General features: G+C 40.7%; 1 protein-coding gene across 1 annotated transcript in view; it reads left to right on the forward strand.

The window, feature by feature from the left end:
• Nucleotides 1-1,837: 1,837 nt before the first annotated feature.
• The window catches only part of SENP6 (SUMO specific peptidase 6), a 73,045-nt gene continuing 54,492 nt past the window's right edge, over nt 1,838-20,390 (forward strand). The window contains 1 exon segment of the mRNA XM_062489826.1: nt 1,838-1,931. Within this exon segment, the coding sequence (XP_062345810.1) occupies nt 1,880-1,931 (52 nt within the window). The 5' untranslated portion in view covers nt 1,838-1,879.

Below are 20,390 nucleotides of genomic sequence, written 5' to 3' on the forward strand. Positions count from 1 at the left end.
CCCTTATCCTTTCTACTTTATAAGGGTATTCTAATCTATACTGTACCTCAGTTCAGTAAAACTCGAAGCTGTATTTGATAACTTAATCAATAAGTCTACTACTGTGCATCCAACATTTATTCAAATAATTAATAAACATATTTCATAATACTTAGTTTTCAAAAAATTCTGCAAAACTGTGTAGATCTGGATCAGTCTAGTTTCAACTGTCAATAAGAATTTGGTTTTGTGGATTAACGCTGGAACCTCAGCAGTAAACCCTCTAACTGGACAATGCCCCTCTGAGATACTACAGGGTATTTTTGAAAATTAGATTCTAAATTTCTTTTTAACTATTAGGTTTCAACTGAAGACATGTTTTTCTGGTTTCCCAATAATTATCTGGGACCAATTTCTCCTAATTTTTTCCTGTTAATCTCATTACTAATGAAAGAAGGATATTTTGTGATCTCTCTTTCAGGAAGCCTTTCTTTTCTAAGGATATTTTGAAGACTGAGATATGTAGATTTGCCAGCAGCGTTACAGTTTTTGGGATTCTTTCTAAGTACTGGCTAGCTCTGGTGCTTCGACGTAGCACTTGGGGAGCAGTCTGACATCTCCTGTGGCCCTCCAGACCGCTTTTTGCCTCTCGATTACATAAAACCTGAGCACTCTCAAAAGTATTTTAAACATGCTAGGTGCATTCAGGAACCAAAATAACAAATTTAGAACACTTAAATGAAAACAACAATTTTCCTCTTTCTAGCCTTTAATCCTCATATGCACTAGGTGCTTTAATTTACCTAATTTAGGACTTCAGTCTACAAACGCTTGAGCGCAAGCATTTTTGGAAGCTCACTTTTCAGTGATTAGAAATGTTAGGAAGCAGGTACCTTAGACATTAGAATTCCCCAAATCTGCAGTGAAGTGGGGGTAAGGGGAAGTCAATAGAATCCTAGATTAAAGAACCTGTCGAAGAAAGGAGTACCTGGTTTTCCCTAGTGACAAACGGGCACGAGCTATCTTTTAGTTTTTAAAGAACGCGTGGGCTTTTTTTTTTTGTATTTAGGCTTCACGAGAAAGCTTTTTAAAACGTAAAATCATACACGCCAGAAGTCAAATGTACCTGAGGCCATGACTTGCAATTTCACTTTAGTTGGCGTGGCAACGCTATGCATTTTGTAAAATCCAACTTCTGGATTTGAATATGATCAGGCCACAGAATATTTTAAAATTTATAAGAACGTTTGAATCTTGCGAAGACCTTTTCCCCGAGCTTGAGCAAGGTGAGAGGCCCAGCGCTCCGCCATGGACTCCCGCACTCCTCTAACTCCATTCATTTTATCCGAGCCACCTCCTCGTCTCCCGAAAGCCGCAGCCTCCAGGCTGATCGAGGAGGGAGCAGGAGAGCCCGAGGTACTGCGGGGCGCAGCGTTGCTGCGGCCATTTTATCGTCCCGGGGCCGGGAGCGCCGGCGGTCCCCGCGGCGGGCGAGCCGCAGCTCGGGCAGGACAGCGCCGTTCCCGGGGCAGAGGGGCGGCGGCGCGGCGCGCTCCTGGCCTCGCCCTTTCGCGCTCTCGGGGCCGCTTGCGGCGGAGTCCCGGCCCGGCCCGGCCCGCCTGCCCCGACGGGCGCCAACGGGCCCGGCTGCAGCCGCTCGGGGTGCCGGCGGCGGGCGCGCTGAGGGAGGAGCGGCCGAGCTGCCGCCGCTTCCTCCTGCGTGGGGGCCGGAAGGCAGCGCGGCCCGGCAGCGGGAGAGGGCCGGGCCTCGGCGGTGGTGCTGCCGTTGCGGGTCAGCCACCCAGCCTTCCGCAGTGGGGGCGGGCAGGCCGGGGGAAGGGCCGGGCCCCGCCGCCGCGCTGGGCGATGGAGTGAGGGAGCGCTGCGCGGCAGCGGGAAGATGGCCGGTGGCGGCGGCGGCGGCGGTTGCAGAGACAGCTTGTTTCTGGAAGGTGCGTGTGGGGCTGCGAGGAGGGAAACGCGGCCCGCGAGCCGCGTTTCCCTTCTGGAGAGCAGTAAAGGGGCACGGCACAAACTGGGGAATGGGGGAGGCGGGCGTGTGAGTTCATGTGGGGTGGGGGGTGGGGGTTATGGGTCCCTTTTGGGTGCGACGACAATGAGAGGTGGCTTCGTGGTGGGGGAAGGGTGGCTGCCGTGGCTGGGTCTGGTGAAAAGAGACCTGCTTTTGGGGGGGCGGGGGGGGGGGGGGGGGGGGGAGGTTAGCGAGGGCGATTTGGTTCATTTTTCTTTTTTCCTTCTTTCTTTCTTTCTTTTACTGTTCCGAGACGCTGGGAGTGCGGTGTTGCTTTCCTTTGTCGGGGCAGCACCGAGAGCAGCCCGGGGTTGGTGCAGCGGCAGGACTGAGTCGTGGCTCGGCGGGCGGTGGGGCTGGGGGCGCCGGGCAGGGTGAGCGCTGGGTGAGAGGGGAGGCCGGGGCTGCCCTGCCCTGCCCTGCCCTTAGTCCGCTCCCAGGCCCCGGCCTAGCCCGTATTCTTTGGCCCCACCATAAAATGTGTCTTCGCCCGCTCTTAAAAGGCTCTTGTAAAGGTTTGGGACTGAGTTGGGAGAGGGGCAACGCTTATTGTGATACTAAGGGGATGATGAACCTTAGTACCTGCATTTCAAAGAAACCTTTTGCATTTGTAAAGCTCTGACTTTGTTTTTTCTTTTTGTTGTTGTTTGGGGTTTATTTTTTGGGGGGGGATTTGTGATTTTTTGTTTGTTTGTTTGTGTGTATGTGTGTGTGTGTGTGTGTGTGTGTGTGTGTGTGTGTGTGTGTTTTACATTATTTTGGTGTCTTGAGGGTTTTGTGTTTCTGTGTTTTTCTTTTTTTTTTTTTATTTGTCACTATAAAGCTCTCAATCATAATCCAAAAAGCCTCCTGAAATTGGAATACTTTTAACAGTTGCATCTTTACAGTTTCATTGATACATCAAAGAACATACTACTGTAGTCTTGCAAAATTGCTGTAAGCACATGTCCTGATGGCATAGACCAGTAGTCTGGTAAATTCTGCCAATTACCATGATGATAACAAAAAGTAATGAAATTAAGTACTCCTCATAAGCAGAGTTTTTCGAGTCAGGAATAAGTTTAGCATTGGAGATTTGCAGTACCTGTATTGCACAGAACATAACGTCTTGCAGTTTTTCTCTTGCTGCAGGATGTTGAATATTGGCTTTTTATTGTAAGATGTTCTGGAATAGATGTACTGTGCAAACAAAATACTGCTTGTTGTTTCGAATAATTAATCTGGAATTCTAATGTTCAGGAACTTTGGTTGTAATAACAGCTGCCATGTTACCTCCCTTATACCTTTAAATGATTTGGTTGCGAAATGCAGTCACTCCATTTTTTTCCCTGAAGTCTCCACAGACTATAGTGAGGTTGTGCAGAGCAGACAGCTAAAAGTGTCAAGGTGATGACTAGTCACTGTCTTCTATGTGCACTTAGAGTACTTGCTGGCTGGACAGGTGGCTCAGAGAAGATGGATTTCATATGCAGTATCCACACTTTTTTTGCTTACAAATTCTCTTTCCAACAGCAGAAGCAACACAACACTGGATAGCATCTCCATTTGAAGCTTCAGTGTTCCACGATGGGTGAACTGAGTTGTCAGCTGGTTTTGTGTTTCCCCATTGTTTGGGGACACATTCATTTTAGGGCTGATGATGTGATAGAAGCCCTAAGAGTGCAGCCACATGTGAAGAAAATCTAGTGTAGATGGTGGTGACAAAAAATTTATGGGAGTGGCCCAAGTCCAAATGGGACAGTCATACTTGGGCAGATTTAGTAAGAGCTGGTAAAATCTGTACTGATTTGAAGCAAAGGGAAAAGGTTTTCAGATGTTATTTGATAGGTACTTATTAGAGATATTTATAGAAAAAGTACAGGCATAGAATATCTATAAATATGTATATGTATGTGAGTTTTTTGGCAATCTGCAGTCTGGAAAGGTAGTATATGTGATCAAGCTAATGATACTAGAAGCACCATTATCCAAAGGCTAGACAAGCAGGAGAGTGCCAGATCTGTGAGACTGGTATAACAGGGACACAAAAGGGAATGAAAGTGTGCAGAATAGGAAATGTGGCAACTTATATTGCCAGATGATGGTTATTAATACAGGAGCCTGGAGCTGTATCTATAACTTACTCTGAATGTGTATATTTCATGGAGTCCTTCGAAGGCTGTGTAAACAACAACCAAAAATTGTTTACTTAATGTTTTTGGAAGTGTTCTCTCGAGGACTGGCAAAGGAGAGGGGCAGGACTCCTCTGTCCATCCCTGCCTTAAATGTGTACAATAAAAGAAATCTGGGTAAAATGGATGTTAGCTCTATCACTAGTTAAACTCAGTCTAAGGGACACTGTGCTGGTTAAATACTTAACTTCATATGTCTTTATATACATATTTACACAGACTATCAGGCTTAGGATAAATATACATTTCGGTGAAATAACTAACTTGTCAAATGTGACAGTTGTTCAGAATTTTGGTTTTGATTCCACATGTCCGATGTGATACGGCTTTTATTTCATTTAGTGTAACAGATGCTACTGTGAAGGAATATGTCTGTCATTCTACTGTAAAAGTGTTTCCTCTTAATATTTTTATTATTTTATTCTCCAGTAGAAACAAAATGGAAGGGTGTTCCTTGAATGATTGATTTGTTGCATTTCTGGTAATACCATTCTTGAACATAGTCATTCATACCAGTACTTGTTTTTTGTCCAGTTCTGTATATCTGGTGTGCATAATTTTTTATGCTGTATTGTATGGACTGTTTAATGGAAATGTGAAAAGGACTGTATATATTACTATAATGGACTATTTTTAAAGCTGCATTTTATTACCATTCTGAAGCAGTGATAATAGTTGATCACATATATGTGGATATACAGGGCCTGCATGATTACTTCACCTGAAGTGTCAAGACTGTTAGGAGTGTGAAGTACTCTATTTTTGTTGTTTAATCTAGATAAAAGTGGAATCAATAAAACTGTGTTGAATTTGCTTTTTTACAGTTGTGTTTCAAAGTTATGGGCTGAATATGCAGAAATTCACACTAACAAAGTATTTCTCTTATATGGGAATTCTTTCCAGATGTGGAGGAGGAGAAGTTTAGTGATTAGAAATTTGTGTCTGTAGCAGTTCATGTGTTTTTACTTGAGAGTTGTATTTAAAATACAAAGAATTATATACAAATTCACTTAAATTTAAGGTAGGAGGCATGTTAAACATGTGGGAATGGAGAGTACTGTTGATCATTACCTTGGAGAAAAATTGTGGAAACTCTTTGTTTTCAGCCTCCTTCACTATCACTGAATTGCAAGGAAATTGTAATTTCTCTTTCCCAACATGAAACTTAAAGTTTACCTATGTTTATGCAGTAGATAATAGGTGAACTTTAAAATATTTTCCAGAAGAAGGGAGAAATGTATTATTCTTTCCTATTTTCTTATTTCAGTCTCCTGGTGATTACAGTAATGATGCCAAGAACCAGTACTGGATTTTCTTTTGGAGGATCGCCTTTCTAAGGGATGTTGCCAGTCCCTAGCTTTAGAGCTGATGAGATATTTCAGTGCAGTCTTGGCAGGAATTTGCTCAATTTTGATTCCTATTTCTTGGCTACAGGTTACTTAATAACAGTAAAGAAAACTGTGGTCTACCTGTTAGCAGCAGTAGTATAAACTTCACACTTGTCTGCAGAAGATTCCAGAAGACTGCTTTGTTCTTCTTTTGGTTCACATGTAAAGAATTGTCTTCACCGAAGCAGAAGTTGTAGACTTATGTATTTTCTTAAAGGTAGATGAGATTCTGGGGTGGTACAGAAGCATGCAGCTTTTGTGTATTAGTGTAAAGTTACAGGCCTACGTTTTGAAGAGGTGGTCAGTCCCTCCTCTCTTTTTTTGTTTCTGTTTTTAATCATACTGAGAAATCTCTGACTGGAATAATACAAATTAGGAGGGTAGAGTGGAGTTTGTATTCAGGTAGAACACTTGAAACATTTCTACCTGCCAGACTTTTCTACCTGCAAGACTCTTCTCTTTATTTTTCACTTAACAGTGAAATTTAATTTTTAATCGTTGTAATTATCTCTAATCAGTCTCTGGTGCTTTGTTTGTGATCTAATGGAGATTGTGATTAGCTTGAAGAGTTGTTTCAGGTACCATTGATCTTCTGTATCTATCTGAACTCCTGCTTTATCCTGTAAAATTCTCTGGTTTGCATCTGTCCCATCAATGTTGAAAGAGGTTCTGTTTCTTCTGTTTTTCTTGAGAGGTTTTTTTTTTTTTTAATGAGAAAGTGTGAAGTTTGATTTCCATGGCTTGTTTATATATCTCAGTCCTTTGACCCATTCAGGACTTTTTTGCAGCACTGCACATGGATCTTCTTAGACACTAAGAATGATGAGCTGTCCTGTCCAGTGGTTTTGAGAATAGGAAACCTCCTGACTTGACTAACAGGTTATTTTCGATGAATGAAACTCACTTGTTGAGAACTAGTTCTCAACAAAGTCAAATTGAAAACATTTTTTAACTTGGGTGATAGGTGGCATGAAATATTGAGGACAGGGTGCTTCTTGAAGTATGTAGAAAGGTACTAAAAATAAATCTAGTCTAGCTATTACTGCTCCATAACATATGTTGCAGTATGCTGGGGAGCACATTTTAAGGAGAAGCCTCTGCTCCAGTCCTCTACCACACATCACCTTCTGAATTTTGAGATAGGATTCCAGGAGCCCAGGCTTGTCCTGAGCTTTCTGAAATCTGTGTGCAATTTTCTGGTTTTCATTGTGCAGGCATTTATTATTTGGTAGTTTTTCCTAAGTAACTGCTGCTCTATTAAGTTTTCTCAAAGTGGGACGTAGAAGCTTCTGGTATAAGAGTAACTGTCTTGTTTGGGATGCCTCATCCACTATTTTCTGGCTCTCAGATTTGGTTGTAAAGCACTACTTTTTCTTCAGAAAAAGTACTGAATTTCTAGTTGGTTTTAGTGGCAAAAAAAAAAAAAGTTAAATGAGAATGTTCCTTAAAGAGGTCTTTACACTCTTCTTTATGCAAGTGTAAGTAAAAATAATAGTAATAACAAAAGTAGTAACTTTAATATTTGGTTGGAAAACAAACATTAAACCAACAGTTAACAGATGTCATAATTGCACAGATATGAGCCTGTTTATATATTTCAGTCTTTTCCTTCTCGTTTTATGTACAAGGATAAAACAAAATAGATTATTTATTTTAATGGTTTCAACAGCAACTTTCGGTTTTATTACTGTTGCTTCTGGAAGACTGTACATGGATTTTGGATACAGTAGCAGACTTCACCTAGTATATAGTTTTAGCTTTGTCTTGTAATTGAGGATCGTCAAGGTGTTTTGTGTTGTAGCAGATCCTATAATGTGAGACTGACCACCAGACTTGCCGCTTTTAAATCTTACTTTGTAAGAATATGAAAGATTTTTGAGTCACCTCATAATTTTGCCTCCTTCCTTCCCAGTAATCACTTATTTCCAACCCTCCTGCCATAGGCAGGGACATCTTCCAGATCAGATTGCTCAAGGGCCCATCTAACGTGGCCTTGAACACTTCCAGAATTGGTGCATCCGCAACCTCCTTGGACAGCCTTTGCAAGTCCCTTACCACCCTCAGTGTCCTTGGCTAGTGCTTTATTATAAGTAGCAAACATAGTAGCAAAACTTCTATTTTTCCAAATCTTAAACCCTTCTATTTTCAGAGGTGAAAAGGTCTTACGGATGAAAATACAGAAGTTCAGTGAGGCTTGCTCACTCCATTAAGAAGAGAAGTCAAAATTAGTGTCCCTGAAGTGAAGGTTTCGGTGTTGCCTGAGCCTGGTTCAGTTTGCTGCTCACTGGTGTTAGTTCCTTCAGTGGCTGAGCAGTCAAGGGGCAGGGAAGCGAGAGGACTTGGGGCACAGGACAGCATATGCCTTAATCTGTGTGTGTTGCAAAGAAAGGAGTGGAAGAATGTGCAGGATAGCTTAAGATGCTGCAGGAGGCTGAAAAACTAAATTGAAATGGAGCTGTTGTGGTGGAGGATTCTGTAGGAACAAATCTGGTTTTGGGAAAAAAGGATAAATACAGTTCTTAACTTTGCTGTTCTAAAAGGCACTCTCATTCGGGGTGAGGGGAGTACATTTGTTAAGTTCCTTTCTTTTGGCCCATGTTTTGGCACTTACTTGGTTTCAGTTTGGAGGTTTTTTTGAGGTAGCAGTATTTTTACATAAGTTAAAATCTGTCTAATGCTCTGTACTTACCTTCTATGAAAAAATTAAAGCATTAGTAAAATACTTCTGTTCTTACTATATAGAATTAAATTTGTTGGCAGCTTTATCTTACACAGTTAGATTTAAAATGTGTTTCTGACTTCCTCTTTCTGTGTTCATTAGCCTAGGATGCCTAATATTTTCAGGTTAAGTTGACTATAAGCTGTAATAAAGTCAAAATTGGTGTCTGAATGTCACGTTAGTGGGTGCGACTCCATTTTGGAAGCAGAGCTGCATATACTCTCCACCAGCCTGGAGACTTAACCACTTTCTTGCCAAAGAAATTGAACTTGCTCTGTTCTGTCTTGCCAGGTTGGCACTTTGCCAGACTTCTGTTGAGTTTGCTCATTGAGGGGTAACCGGTAGATGCAGCACAATGGCTCGGACTGGGGAGAGAGGCTGTAGCCTCTCTACATGTGAGAAGAATTTCACATGTGAGGACATTTCCTGTTCCATCTCTGCCTGGTGATCTGTTAAGTCAGACTAAGGTGTAATACACAGCTTAAACTTTGTAATAGGTATTTTAGTGTAAGAGCAGCTTTATTCTGCCCAAGGAAACACAATTATTTTAAGTAGTAGGTTATCTTCTGTGAAGAACAAGGTTATAGTGAAGGCTGGAGACTGGAGGGAATAAATTAACAGGCTGTGGTTATTTCTTCCCAGGTTGGTCAGCAGGCCTTTAAAAGGTTTTTGTTAACAGACAAAGGCTGTAAGTACTGCATGATGCAGGAAACATTTTCTGCATGTGTGTCCCAGAAATTCTTATGAAAGAAGAATTTGGAGTGAAAGACTTTGGGGTATCTTTCTCTGAGTGATTATAGATAAAGAGCAGTGATGATTCAAAACTCTGTGTTAAGCCCTCCTGGCTTTTTGTTTATTTTCAGACCGTAGGAGCTCTCATAAAGTTTCCCTGCTCATATCTCCCTGAGATTTTGTTTGCTTGTTTATTTTTATTGTAGACTTGCCACAACAATGTTATAGGAATGAAAAATACCAATAATATTCTGCTGGTGTGGTAAAACGTATTACTATATGACATGATTAATAATGTGTAATCTTAGAAATGTCTGTAAGAAACAGCTGCAAAGTATTTATTTTATGAGTGTGTTTTTATTCAATGTCATACAATTGTCTCATTTGTACTAAAATTCATTCTACTGATGTATTTTTATTAATGTCATAGGATATAATGTTGTATTTGTTTGACATGTCCAATTTTTATGGCTCATTTAGCAAAATATGAATATCCTGTTGATGACAGAATTTAATACAACAGTCTAACAGAAAGATTATTCAAGAGCCCATTAGATGAGAATTTGAACTATGCAGTAGATGTTAGGTTTCATATTTACAATTGCCTTTGTAATTTCTGAGGCTCGCTTCTAAAAACATTTAGTAGCATTTACTGTAATTTTATTTCTACCAAGGCTTACTGCTTAGGAGACAATTTAAGGAACCTTCAGAATTAGGAGTAAACTTTCAGAAGTGAACTTCAGAACAACTCTGGCCCAGGGACAGTAAAACTTCAATGGAAATTTAATAGTTTTGCCATAAGGCAAATATATTATAGCTGAATGTTTCCTTGATAAATACCACAAAAAGCTAGCTGTCATTGATAAAAAGTAAAGAGTTCTTTGTCTTGTAGCAAAGCCTATGTTAGATGGAAAAGGCACTGCTTATTAGGTGAAAGAAAGACTCTGTGCCCTGCAGTGGAAAGAACTTAGAGATCAAGGTAAGCAGTGGTTTCATGATTGAATGGAAGCAGTGAAACTGGTTGCAGGATGGTCACTTAACAAGTTTGATGTTTTGCTTTAGCTGACTTTTGGTTGCTGTTTCTTGTAAAGTACTTTTATAACTAGGGTCAATTAGCAATCTGGCATATGTAATTTTTTAAAAAATTAGTTGATCAATAGCACTTTCTCATTTTTGTTGCTTTTATTAGTAATTACTGAGAAAACATTTGTTTTTTATGGGATGTTAAAGTGATTTTTTAGCTTTTGAAAAGAATAAAACCTGCTTAGTGGATGTTAGTATACTGTGACATAGTTAGCAGCTGTCGGTGTTCCTTAAACTCATTGCTGTTAGGTCTGGAGAATTTTGGTAGTTCCATTACAAAGATTTCGGTGCTCTTAATGCAGTACTGTAGTTGCATTATTTCACACCTTGCTCTATTGATGATTGCTAATTGCAAAGGGAGTTAAAGTATATAGTGTATCTAGTCTGAGCAGAAGGCTGTTGCCTATACTTGTGTTTAATTTCTCTGATTTTTTTTCTTTAAGAGATATAATGTACATGGATCTTAACTGTATGTGGTTTTGCAAAGCCCTAGCAAGACCCAGTGTGTGGGGCCATACTATATAACCATGCAAGGAATTGTGCCTGCAGTTGACACCCCAGCCAGGCCCACTGCTGGGTGCTGCTCGGAGGGACAGATTGCTGCCCCTCCCAGAGACAGTGTGCTCCAGCTGTGCTGCAGTCAACACTGCCACTTCACTGCTTTCATGGCGGGTTGGCTAAAGGAACTGAGTTGACAGGAAGGTAGTCCTTCGGGGTGGGGGAAGTATTGGTGGAGCTAGTCTATTCCTTTTCAGCCATATCAGAAATCCAGCTCAGCTGACTGCTGCCTTGTATGGGTATGAAAGCTTACCAGTGTCTCTAAGAATTGGAGAAAACTCCAGGTATATAGCCTTTACGGAAAGGCAAATGCAAATATTTTTCTTGCCACGCAGTTTAGCTAACTCTTTCATCATCCTTTCCCTAGTCAAGTTTTTTCTGAAACCTGCTTTTTTCATGTGACCAAATTTTTGAGGTTTTTTAATTGAGGTTGTTGAGCATTTTATTTATATGCTTTCTTTGCTGTCCACTTAATGTGAATTTTGAACAATTGATAGCATCAAAGAGGTGTCTTGCTCTTTTTTTTCCTGCTTTAATTGCATGTAGAGTTTCTTCTTAGGGAAGAAACATTTCTTGTGGAAGTGCTCAGGGCTAAGCTGGATGGGGCTCTGAGCAGCCTGGTCTAGTTGAATGTCTCCCTCCCAATCATGGCAGCAGGGCTGTAAATAGATGATCTTTAAGGCCCTTCCAGCTGAAACCATTCTGTGAGTCTATGATTCTTCTGTCCTGCATGTGCAAGTTAAGGTCTTGCAGAGATTGTGGAACCTTTCTGGACTTCTAATTTCTGTATGTTTTTAAAAAGGGGATAGTATCTCTCTGACATCATCTATGAAACCTTACATAATAAAACCAGAAGTATTAAGTAGTACAAATTCTTTTTTTCTTCTTCCTCTCAGTATGTAGATACAGTGCTTTATTTCAACCTGATGTTCCAATTACTGCAGCAAATGTGGAAACCTTCTCCAAGTGTCAGTTGCCTAATTTCCAGGTAGTTTGGTTAGGTTATTTATCTTACTCTGTCTGTAACTGCCTTTCAGCACTTTCTAAAAATAGATCAGTTTGTTTAGTGCTGCTGTATTCTCGGTTGCTTAGATTTTATGTGAAGATGGATCCCATGGTGCATAATGAAGTGTGCAAATCACATGCATGATATCCTATATGGTTTCCTGCTGTGTTTTGCTCATCTTCTAAAACTATTCCAGTGTTCAGAGTTTGAGATCATATGTGATTAATGTCATATAATGTCATGATTTGCCGCAGAAATTGTATTCTGGAATTCATGTTCAACTGTCATCTTCCCTTGAAATGGCTTGTTAGCTTTATATATTTTTTCACATTCTGAGAGTGAATTTGAAGTTCAGAAATTGTTCTTTTGCTAATCTCACCTTTTATCCTCTTTTAATCTATAAAATAGGAAGATACCTCTCTTAGACTTAGCTTTCCTATAAAAACAACAGAACTTTCTTCCTAATTTCTGACTTTTTGGTGTATCTCCAAAGGTCTTAGAGATCTTAGGTAAGTAAATAACTCATAGTGCTAGAGATAAAAAAATACTTATTTGTTTCTCCTTTTTTCCCTATTTATTGTTGGTTCCTGCTTTTGATGTTATTCAGATTATTTTACTTATTTGGAAAGTTTGAGTGGGAGTCAGACTTACTCAGGGAGGGAAAAGAAGAAAAGTGACTGAGGTACTCCTGTTTGGAAGTTTTTGTGATGGGGATGCAGTTGCTTTAGAGGATGTTTTGTACCTATGAGTAGTCACTAGTTTTACTTGACAGCTGGTGGGATTCAGATGGGTTGGAGCATCTTGCTCATGCCAGACCCAGTTAGAGGAGGTTGCTCAGGGTTTTGTCCAGTTTCTGTTGCCTCTCAGGTCAGTGTGGTCCACTCTTGAGCACACACACGGTAAAGAATAAGTTCTGGCTTTTGCAGAGTAGCCTGTAACTCACCACATCATCCTTGTTGCCCTTCTTGAAGGACAGTGATGTTTTTCCAGTCTTTGGGTACAACTGGCTTAAGTGTTCCTTAATCACATCTTCCTTGAAAAATGGGTGATACTGCTTTCCCACAGATTCTGCTGATACAGTTGAGGAACTGTGAGGCCAGAAGACAGGATTTAATGAAATTTGGGATGACAAAAAAAAAAAAAAAAAAAAAAAAAAAGAGATCAAGTTCTTTTTTTTTCCCCATGTCTTTTGTCACTAGGTTTCTTCACTAGGTTTCATTGAGCAGAAAATGAAGGTGAAGAAGCATTAGTTGTCCATTGTGTGGTTATCACTGCTGTCTTACCAGAAAAACTTTCAAAGGCTTCACAAAGAAAATGTTTAACATACTTCAAAGCTCTGTCCTTTTATCCTCTTCTGTTACTCCTTGTTAAAACTTTAAAAATGTTAAACAGTTCAGCTAATGATCAAACTTAGGCAGTTCTGTGTTCTTCATTCCTGTCATCAGTGCAATATCCTGCAATGTAAGTGGCCCAATGTGCATGCAGGCCCTGAAAAAACCCAGTCATTTGCCAGAATATGCAGGTGATTTCCATCTTTGAAGTACAGAACTTTCATAAATGCTTCCACCTTTCAGGAGCATGAACACTTTTGTCCAGGAGTGAATGCTCTGTATTCACTGGTTTTCTGTAGACATCAGGTTCTTGTAAGGGTGTGGGTGTTTTTGTTAGCCAGCTGAGAAATTGAATTCTTTTCACGTGCTAAGGAATGTCTGTGCTTGACATCCATTACACTGGTATCATAGAACTTCACTATTGAACTCTCTGCTTCACATAGTTAGTTTCTCAGCTACTATCAGGTTATGATTACTGCCTGCTACTGGAGGTGCTTTTGACTGTTTTTTTTGCCTCTGCAGCTAATTTAGGGAGTGGAAAGTTCAAGCGTCTTTTAAGCACTAGATCTTTAAATCTATACCTATAAATGTAGATTAGGCTACAATTCCATGGAAGTTTCCTCGGTAGTACTTATAATAGTTTCAGTTCCCGGAGGGACCTTACCTCTGCTGTGCTGTCACGACTGCACTGTGCTAGTGTGGTTGAACAGGAGGAGGTAACTGATATGGTTGAAAAATAACTTTTCCCCTCCCCTGCTGCTTGAGGGGTTCTTTTCAGATTTAGTTTCCTTCCCCAGCTTTTCTGTCAGTGCTGACATACACAGGGTGCAGGACAGCAGCAAGACTCTGCAGGAATCTTAGGAAGGGTGAGGAGCCTGTAAAACTGTTCATGTGGTGCTGCTTCCAAATGTGAAAATGCAACCTCACTGTGGTTACACAGTTTATATAGTGGAGCTGATGGTATCAAAGCTGCAAGATAAAAAGCTGTTTTGCATAGAAGCCTGTCTGGAAGAATTATGAAGCAATGAGGAAAGTAAACCAAAAAATATTTCTGTGTCAGAGTTTTATGAGTACTTGTATCCTCTTAACAATATATCTGATGACTCTAAATGAGCAACAGATTAGAAAGCTTAGAAGCATTCTTTTTCATTTATTTAAATATGAGTCTGGATGAAGGCAATGATTCTGAGTACATTTAAATTAATTTACATTTTCTGTGTGAGCACTGCAGTATCTGATAAGTTGGTTGCAGTTGTGATGGTGTAAGCATTTATAAGATGAGGCTTGCAGTGTTTCTTCACCAGCATCTAGGGAAAAAGAACGTAAACTTGAAGACTTCCTGAAAAAGCATCTGGGTCCTGAACCAAACCTTTATTTGTTCTGGATTGTGTGTTTAGGACGGTTCTTGTACACACAGTAATAGATGAGATCTCTGCACATGAAAGACTTAAGAGTTTCTATGTGTGCAATAGAAACTTTGAAGTCTCTGCTGTTGTATTCCAGGGGGTGGTAGGGAGTTACTTTGGCAAACCAGGGATACATATGGAAAGGTTACTTTCCTAGAAAAGTTGATTTTAGTGAGTGTGGACAGTAAATGCATCTGGCTTCTTTGGTGAGTTGATCTTAGAGAATCATAAAACAGTTAGGTGTGAAAGTGATCTTAAAGAGCATCTAGTTCCAGCACCCTTTCTGTGGACAGGGATACTGTTCACTAGATCAGGTTGCTCAGGGCCCCATCCAGCCTGGCCTTGAACTCTTCTGGGGTGGGGCATCCACAGCCTCTCTGGGCACACTGTGCCGGTGCCTCACCACCCTCCCAGCAAAGTATTTCTTTGTAGTACATCTAATCCAAACCTGCCCTCTTCAGGTTTAAAACCATTGCCCCTTGTCCCCTCACAGTCTGTTCATATAAATTCTCTTTCCCTCCTTTTTATAAGACACTTCAGGTACTGCAAGACTGCAGTAAGGTCTTTTCAAAGCCTTCTCTTTTTTTCTTTTTCTTTTCTCTCTTTTCTCCCCTCTCTCTCTCTCTCTCTCTCCCCTCTCTCTCTCTCTCCCCTCTCTCTCTCTCTCCCCTCTCTCTCTCTCTCCCCTCTCTCTCTCTCTCCCCTCTCTCTCTCTCTCCCCCTCTCTCTCTCTCTCCCCTCTCTCTCTCTCTCCCCTCTCTCTCTCTGTCCCCCTCTCTCTCTCTCTCTCTCTCTCCTCTCTCTCTCTCTCTCTCTCCCCTCTCTCTCTCTCTCTCCCCTCTCTCTCTCCTCTCCCCTCTCTCTCTCTCTCCCCTCTCTCTCTCTCTCTCCCCTCTCTCTCTCTCTCCCCTCTCTCTCTCTCTCCCCTCTCTCTCTCTCTCCCCTCTCTCTCTCTCTCCCCTCTCTCTCTCTCTCCCCTCTCTCTCTCTCTCCCCTCTCTCTCTCTCCCCTCTCTCTCTCTCCCCTCTCTCTCTCTCCCCTCTCTCTCTCTCCCCTCTCTCTCTCTCCCCTCTCTCTCTCTCTCCCCTCTCTCTCTCTCCCCTCTCTCTCTCTCCCCTCTCTCTCTCTCCCCTCTCTCTCTCTCCCCCTCTCTCTCCCCTCTCTCAGCCTGTCTTTGTAGGAGAGATGCTCTCACCCTCTGATCATCTTTGTGGTCCTCCTCTGGACCCACTCCAGCAGATCCATGTCTTTCTTCTGTTGAGGACCTCAGCTCAGAGCAGGATGCAGCACTCCAGCTGGGGTCACATGAGGCCAGAGTAGAGGAGCAGAGTCAGCTCTCTTGACTTACTGGCTGCTCAGCTTTTTAGGCAGCCCAGGATATAATTGGCCTTCTGGGCTACCAGTGGGCACTGTTGGCTTATATGTAGCTTTTCATCCATGAGAATGCCCAAGTATTCTCCAGAGGGCTTATCTCAGTGACTTCTTTTCCCAGTCTGTACTCATATCTGGGATTGCCCCAACTCAGGTGCAGCACCTTGCTCTTGGACTTGTTGAATTTCAAGGGAAAGCCCACTTCTCACATTTGTCCAGGTCCCCCTGGATGGCATCATGTCCTTCCATTGTGTCAGCTGCACCACTCAGCTTTGGTGTCATCTACCAGCTTGCTGAGGGTGCACTTGATCTCAGCATGTCATTGATGAAGACCTAGGAGAGCACCAGTCCCAAGAGTCAGGAGAGACCTGAGGGACACCACTCATCACCAGCTGCCACTTGGACATGAAGACATTGGCTGTAATTTGCTGGCTGCATCCATCCAGCCAGTTCCTTACCCACTTAATAGTCCATCCATGTCTTTCCAATTTGGAGGTATGGACATCATGTGGAGCCATACTAAAGACCTTACAGAAGTGGAGGTAGATGGCATCTGTCAGTCTTCCCTTGTTGACCATTGCTGTCATTCCATCATACAAGGCCACCAGATTGGTCAGGCATAATTTACCCTTAGTTAAGCTACGCTGACTGCCTTGGGTTATCTTCTTATGTTGTATGTGCCTTGACCTATCTTCTAGGAGGATCTGCTCCATGATGTTCCCAGGCACAGAGGTGAGGCCCTCTGATCCCCTGCATCTCCCCACTACTACCAAAATCTTGCCACACAAAACCAACAGAGCATCACATACAAAATAAAGTAATAGGGATGTTTTTCTAATGAGTTGTAGTATAGATTAGTATGGAACTATTTGCCTTAGAGCATGAGGTGCAAGACATGGAAAAAACAAGTCTTCCAACATGATGTCTTTTGCTGGACACTGACACTTTAGTAAATACTGTGTATGCCACTTCTCATTTAGTGTTTTAGGTGGAATTTTAAAGGATTTTGATTTTTTTTTTTTTTAACTGCAAAATTTTGCTCTTATTTCATGGATATTCGCTATGAACTTTTTTTTCCTTCCATTTAGGAATTGCTTAGCAGCACTGTTGAATGACAGTAACTCTTGCTGAAGGAGTTACAAAAAACCAGTGTCCACGCAGAGTTATTTGAAGGTGTTGATCTGCTTCATGACATTCTCCTGCAAGCATATTTTGCTTTCTAATTCAAAATGTGATAATTGTGTTTTACACAGAAAAAGACTGTATGGGGATTTTAAAAAGTCTGGCTTCAGGGTGTCATTAATAATGACATAAATCTACTAATAAAACACATTATTTTTTCAGGAATTGTTTTATTGGCTAGTTAGAGATTACATGTAACTGTTGTTTAAAAAACAGTAGTTGTTTAAATGAGCAGTGAAATGCGTCAGCTACACCTGTGTCACTTGTCTAGTTAAATTTCAGGTATTTACTTGGTTTCAGAACTGATATCTCCCTTGGTGCGAGAGCACCAAAGGGAATTAGTAGTGGGAGGAAAAATGAGAGTGAAATCTGCTCCGGCATGCTGCCTGTCTTGGACAGAGGTACAGCAATTACTTTCTCTTGACGCAACACCTCAGGGATCACTCTGCATTTTTGAATATTTTTACCTCTGGGTATGGATGTGCCTTGTTGATTAAGGAGACCTTGAATAGTGTACATTGTGAAAATGCATCATATGGGTTCCAAATTTAAATTTTAGTACAAAAGAATCAGCAGCTTAGCCTGTGTAACAGATTACTTGTTATCACCTTAAACAAATAAAAAATCCTGTATGGAATCAGATACCAAGTGGCTGTTCAGATCTAGTAACTCAGGTTATCTAGAACACTCTGGAGAACATGATGATAAACTTCTAGATTTACATTTTTGTTAGGACCAAGAGTGCTAGAGAGAGTGAAAATTGATCCAGAGTTGAATGAGCAGAACTGGGATAAGACATTTTCCATGGATGGCTGCACTGATCAGCAGCAGTGGATGAACTGTCCAATACAGAAATGCTTAATTTAAAAAGGAATTACAGAAAATGCTAAGAAACTTTTTGAAAAAGAAAGAAAAGATGCAGCTGGAGTGTAAAATACTTGTAGCTAGCTTGGGAGGTATTTAAAGATATAGGAGGCTTACAAGCATGCATGCTATTGTTTAAGTAGATTTCAAAAGGCTCCCCAAATGCTGGCCTGGCTAAACAGCAGAGTAAGACATAATATCTGAAATAAAACATCATAGTTCTTGAATTAGATCTTTTATCTCAGTAATGAAAATAGAGAACAATAAAAAAGCTGGTGGATTTAACCTGTAATTATAATGAGGTGAGGAAAAATTGATTAACTCCCAACAGGCATAAAAATATTGTTAAGTATTTCTTCAAACTCAGCAGGAAAGTTTGAGGAGTGTCTGGAGGATCAACCCAGACAACCCAGTTGTAAAAGGTGGCTTTGGAGTATATAAGGTCATAGCTGAATAATGGAATTGCTTGCACTCACTTTGGCAACACTTAGAGAGCTCTTTATGCCAGAATGTTTCTTAATAAGGAATGTGACAGCGTGTACAACTCAAAATGAAGCATCAGTGGAAGAAATTGCAGTACATTGAGCAAACTGTGAACAAGACAGCATGATCAAATGGCATTCATCCAAGTGTTGTAAGAGGAACTGGGGGATGAAGGAGCTAATGACTGCAGTGTGTTGCTTGTGGTTAGCATCATATTTCTGCTACAGGTAAGGAGGGTAGCTAGCATATCATCAGCAGTTTAAAAAGGCAGTGAAGGTATTTGAGGAAATTTACATCAGTGAGCTTTGTGATCATGCAACCTGAATTCATGGAGATTATAATGGAGACCAGAATTGATTTCATTGTTCCTTCTGTAAAGTCATTTATCAAAGGCTTTGGGAGAGGCTAAATTACCTCTGAATAAAATGGAAAATTTTGTACAATTGGGAAGCGTTAGAAAGAGAGGGCAAAAAAGGTTTGTTTTGTTATTAGGAGCAATTGAATTGCACAAGGATCTATAACACTGGTGCACAGTTATAAGAAAAAGGGTGTGCTAGCTAAGTGACTAAATTTGTAGATCTTCAAACTATACTTGGGTTACTATAGCGGCTAGCTATTTAAAGAAAGTTGTAAATGCTCAGGTTTTGAATTATATGGGTTGAAATCATACATGAAATTCTGTGTAGCTAAGTTTCAAGCAATCTAAATGAATGAAAAGTGAAAAAGAGGATTTTTGTAGTTAACAATTGGCACTGAAGTGCTTCTTAACCAATCATGAGTGAAAGATGGCATTATCGAGTACCTAAAGATCAATGCAGTTCTTCTTAGCAATGAAAATAGCAAATCCAGTGTAAAGATTTACTAGGAAAGGAACAAAGAACAGAAACGACATTGTGCCTCTGTAGAAATTCATGGGGTGTATGCATCTTGAGTATTCCTCGTAGTGTGTATCCTCATCTCAGAAGGGGTACAGTAGACTGTAAGAGGTTCAAAGAGATGATAGCATCAAGAGGGATTTAATGGCATGAAACAGCTTTCATGGGAGGAAGAATTAACCTGACTCAGTTTTTTTCTTGTTCTGTCTGGGAAAGGAAGATCATGAAAGAACACAACAGGAATCTATGCAATCATGAGAGAATAGGGAAGGGTTACTTATTACTGTCTTCCAGAGTACATGGACTGGAAAAGTAGAGTACTAGGAGCAAAAGGTGCCAGATTGAATCAGAATCAACAGAAGGAGATACTCCTGTAATTAAGCTGAGGTACTTTTCTGCTGCAAGATAGTGTTGATTCTATAAAGCAGGCTTGATTAAAAAGCAAGCAGGGAGAATAAAAAGGTAGGAAAAGCTGTTAAACACAAAAATATTCATTGATGGCTCAGGAAGACTGCAATAGGTGCAAGTAGTTGGAAGCAGAGACTGAATATGCAATAAATATTTCTGTGTGCATTGTTTATACTTTGTCCTAGACATATGTTGTTGGTTGTGATTTTCTTCCTCTTTTCTATCACAGTATAACAGTTTCATTCAATATTTCTAAATGCATTTCCAACAATGTAAAAAATATGTAATAAGCAAAAACACACTTAAACCAAAACCAAAGCAGCTGTATAATTTGTCATACAGAATTTGTGTGAGACAGCTCTTAACTGCAGTATTTAGGGCCCAGGGGGGACAGTGCCTTGCTTTAATGAGTGCTGTCTCCATGCTTTGGAACACCTTCACTTAAGAATACCCCATGCTGTGATAACATATGAAAATCTCCATGAGGGTGGATATTGTAGTAGAGAGATCTGAAATTTTATGTAGTATGACAGAAAGTTTTTACTTAGCTGATGCTAACACTGAAATTTCAACTTGCATTGTATGTTAGTTCAGGTCAGCGTCAGATGTTGAATTAAAAATCCAGCATGTTATGTTGGAATTGTACCTGGAACAGTTACAGTTCAGAACTGTTGCTTTTATATGGAAAAATTCAATATATGTTTGGTTATTGGTCATGTTAATAGTACATTTTAGGGCTTTCTATGTGGGGCATATAGTTCATATCAGAGAAACTACCCTTAAAACAGTTGAAAACCGTTAT

The sequence above is a fragment of the Cinclus cinclus genome, chromosome 3, assembly GCF_963662255.1.
Source record: "Cinclus cinclus chromosome 3, bCinCin1.1, whole genome shotgun sequence".
Taxonomy (NCBI): Eukaryota; Metazoa; Chordata; class Aves; order Passeriformes; family Cinclidae; genus Cinclus; species Cinclus cinclus.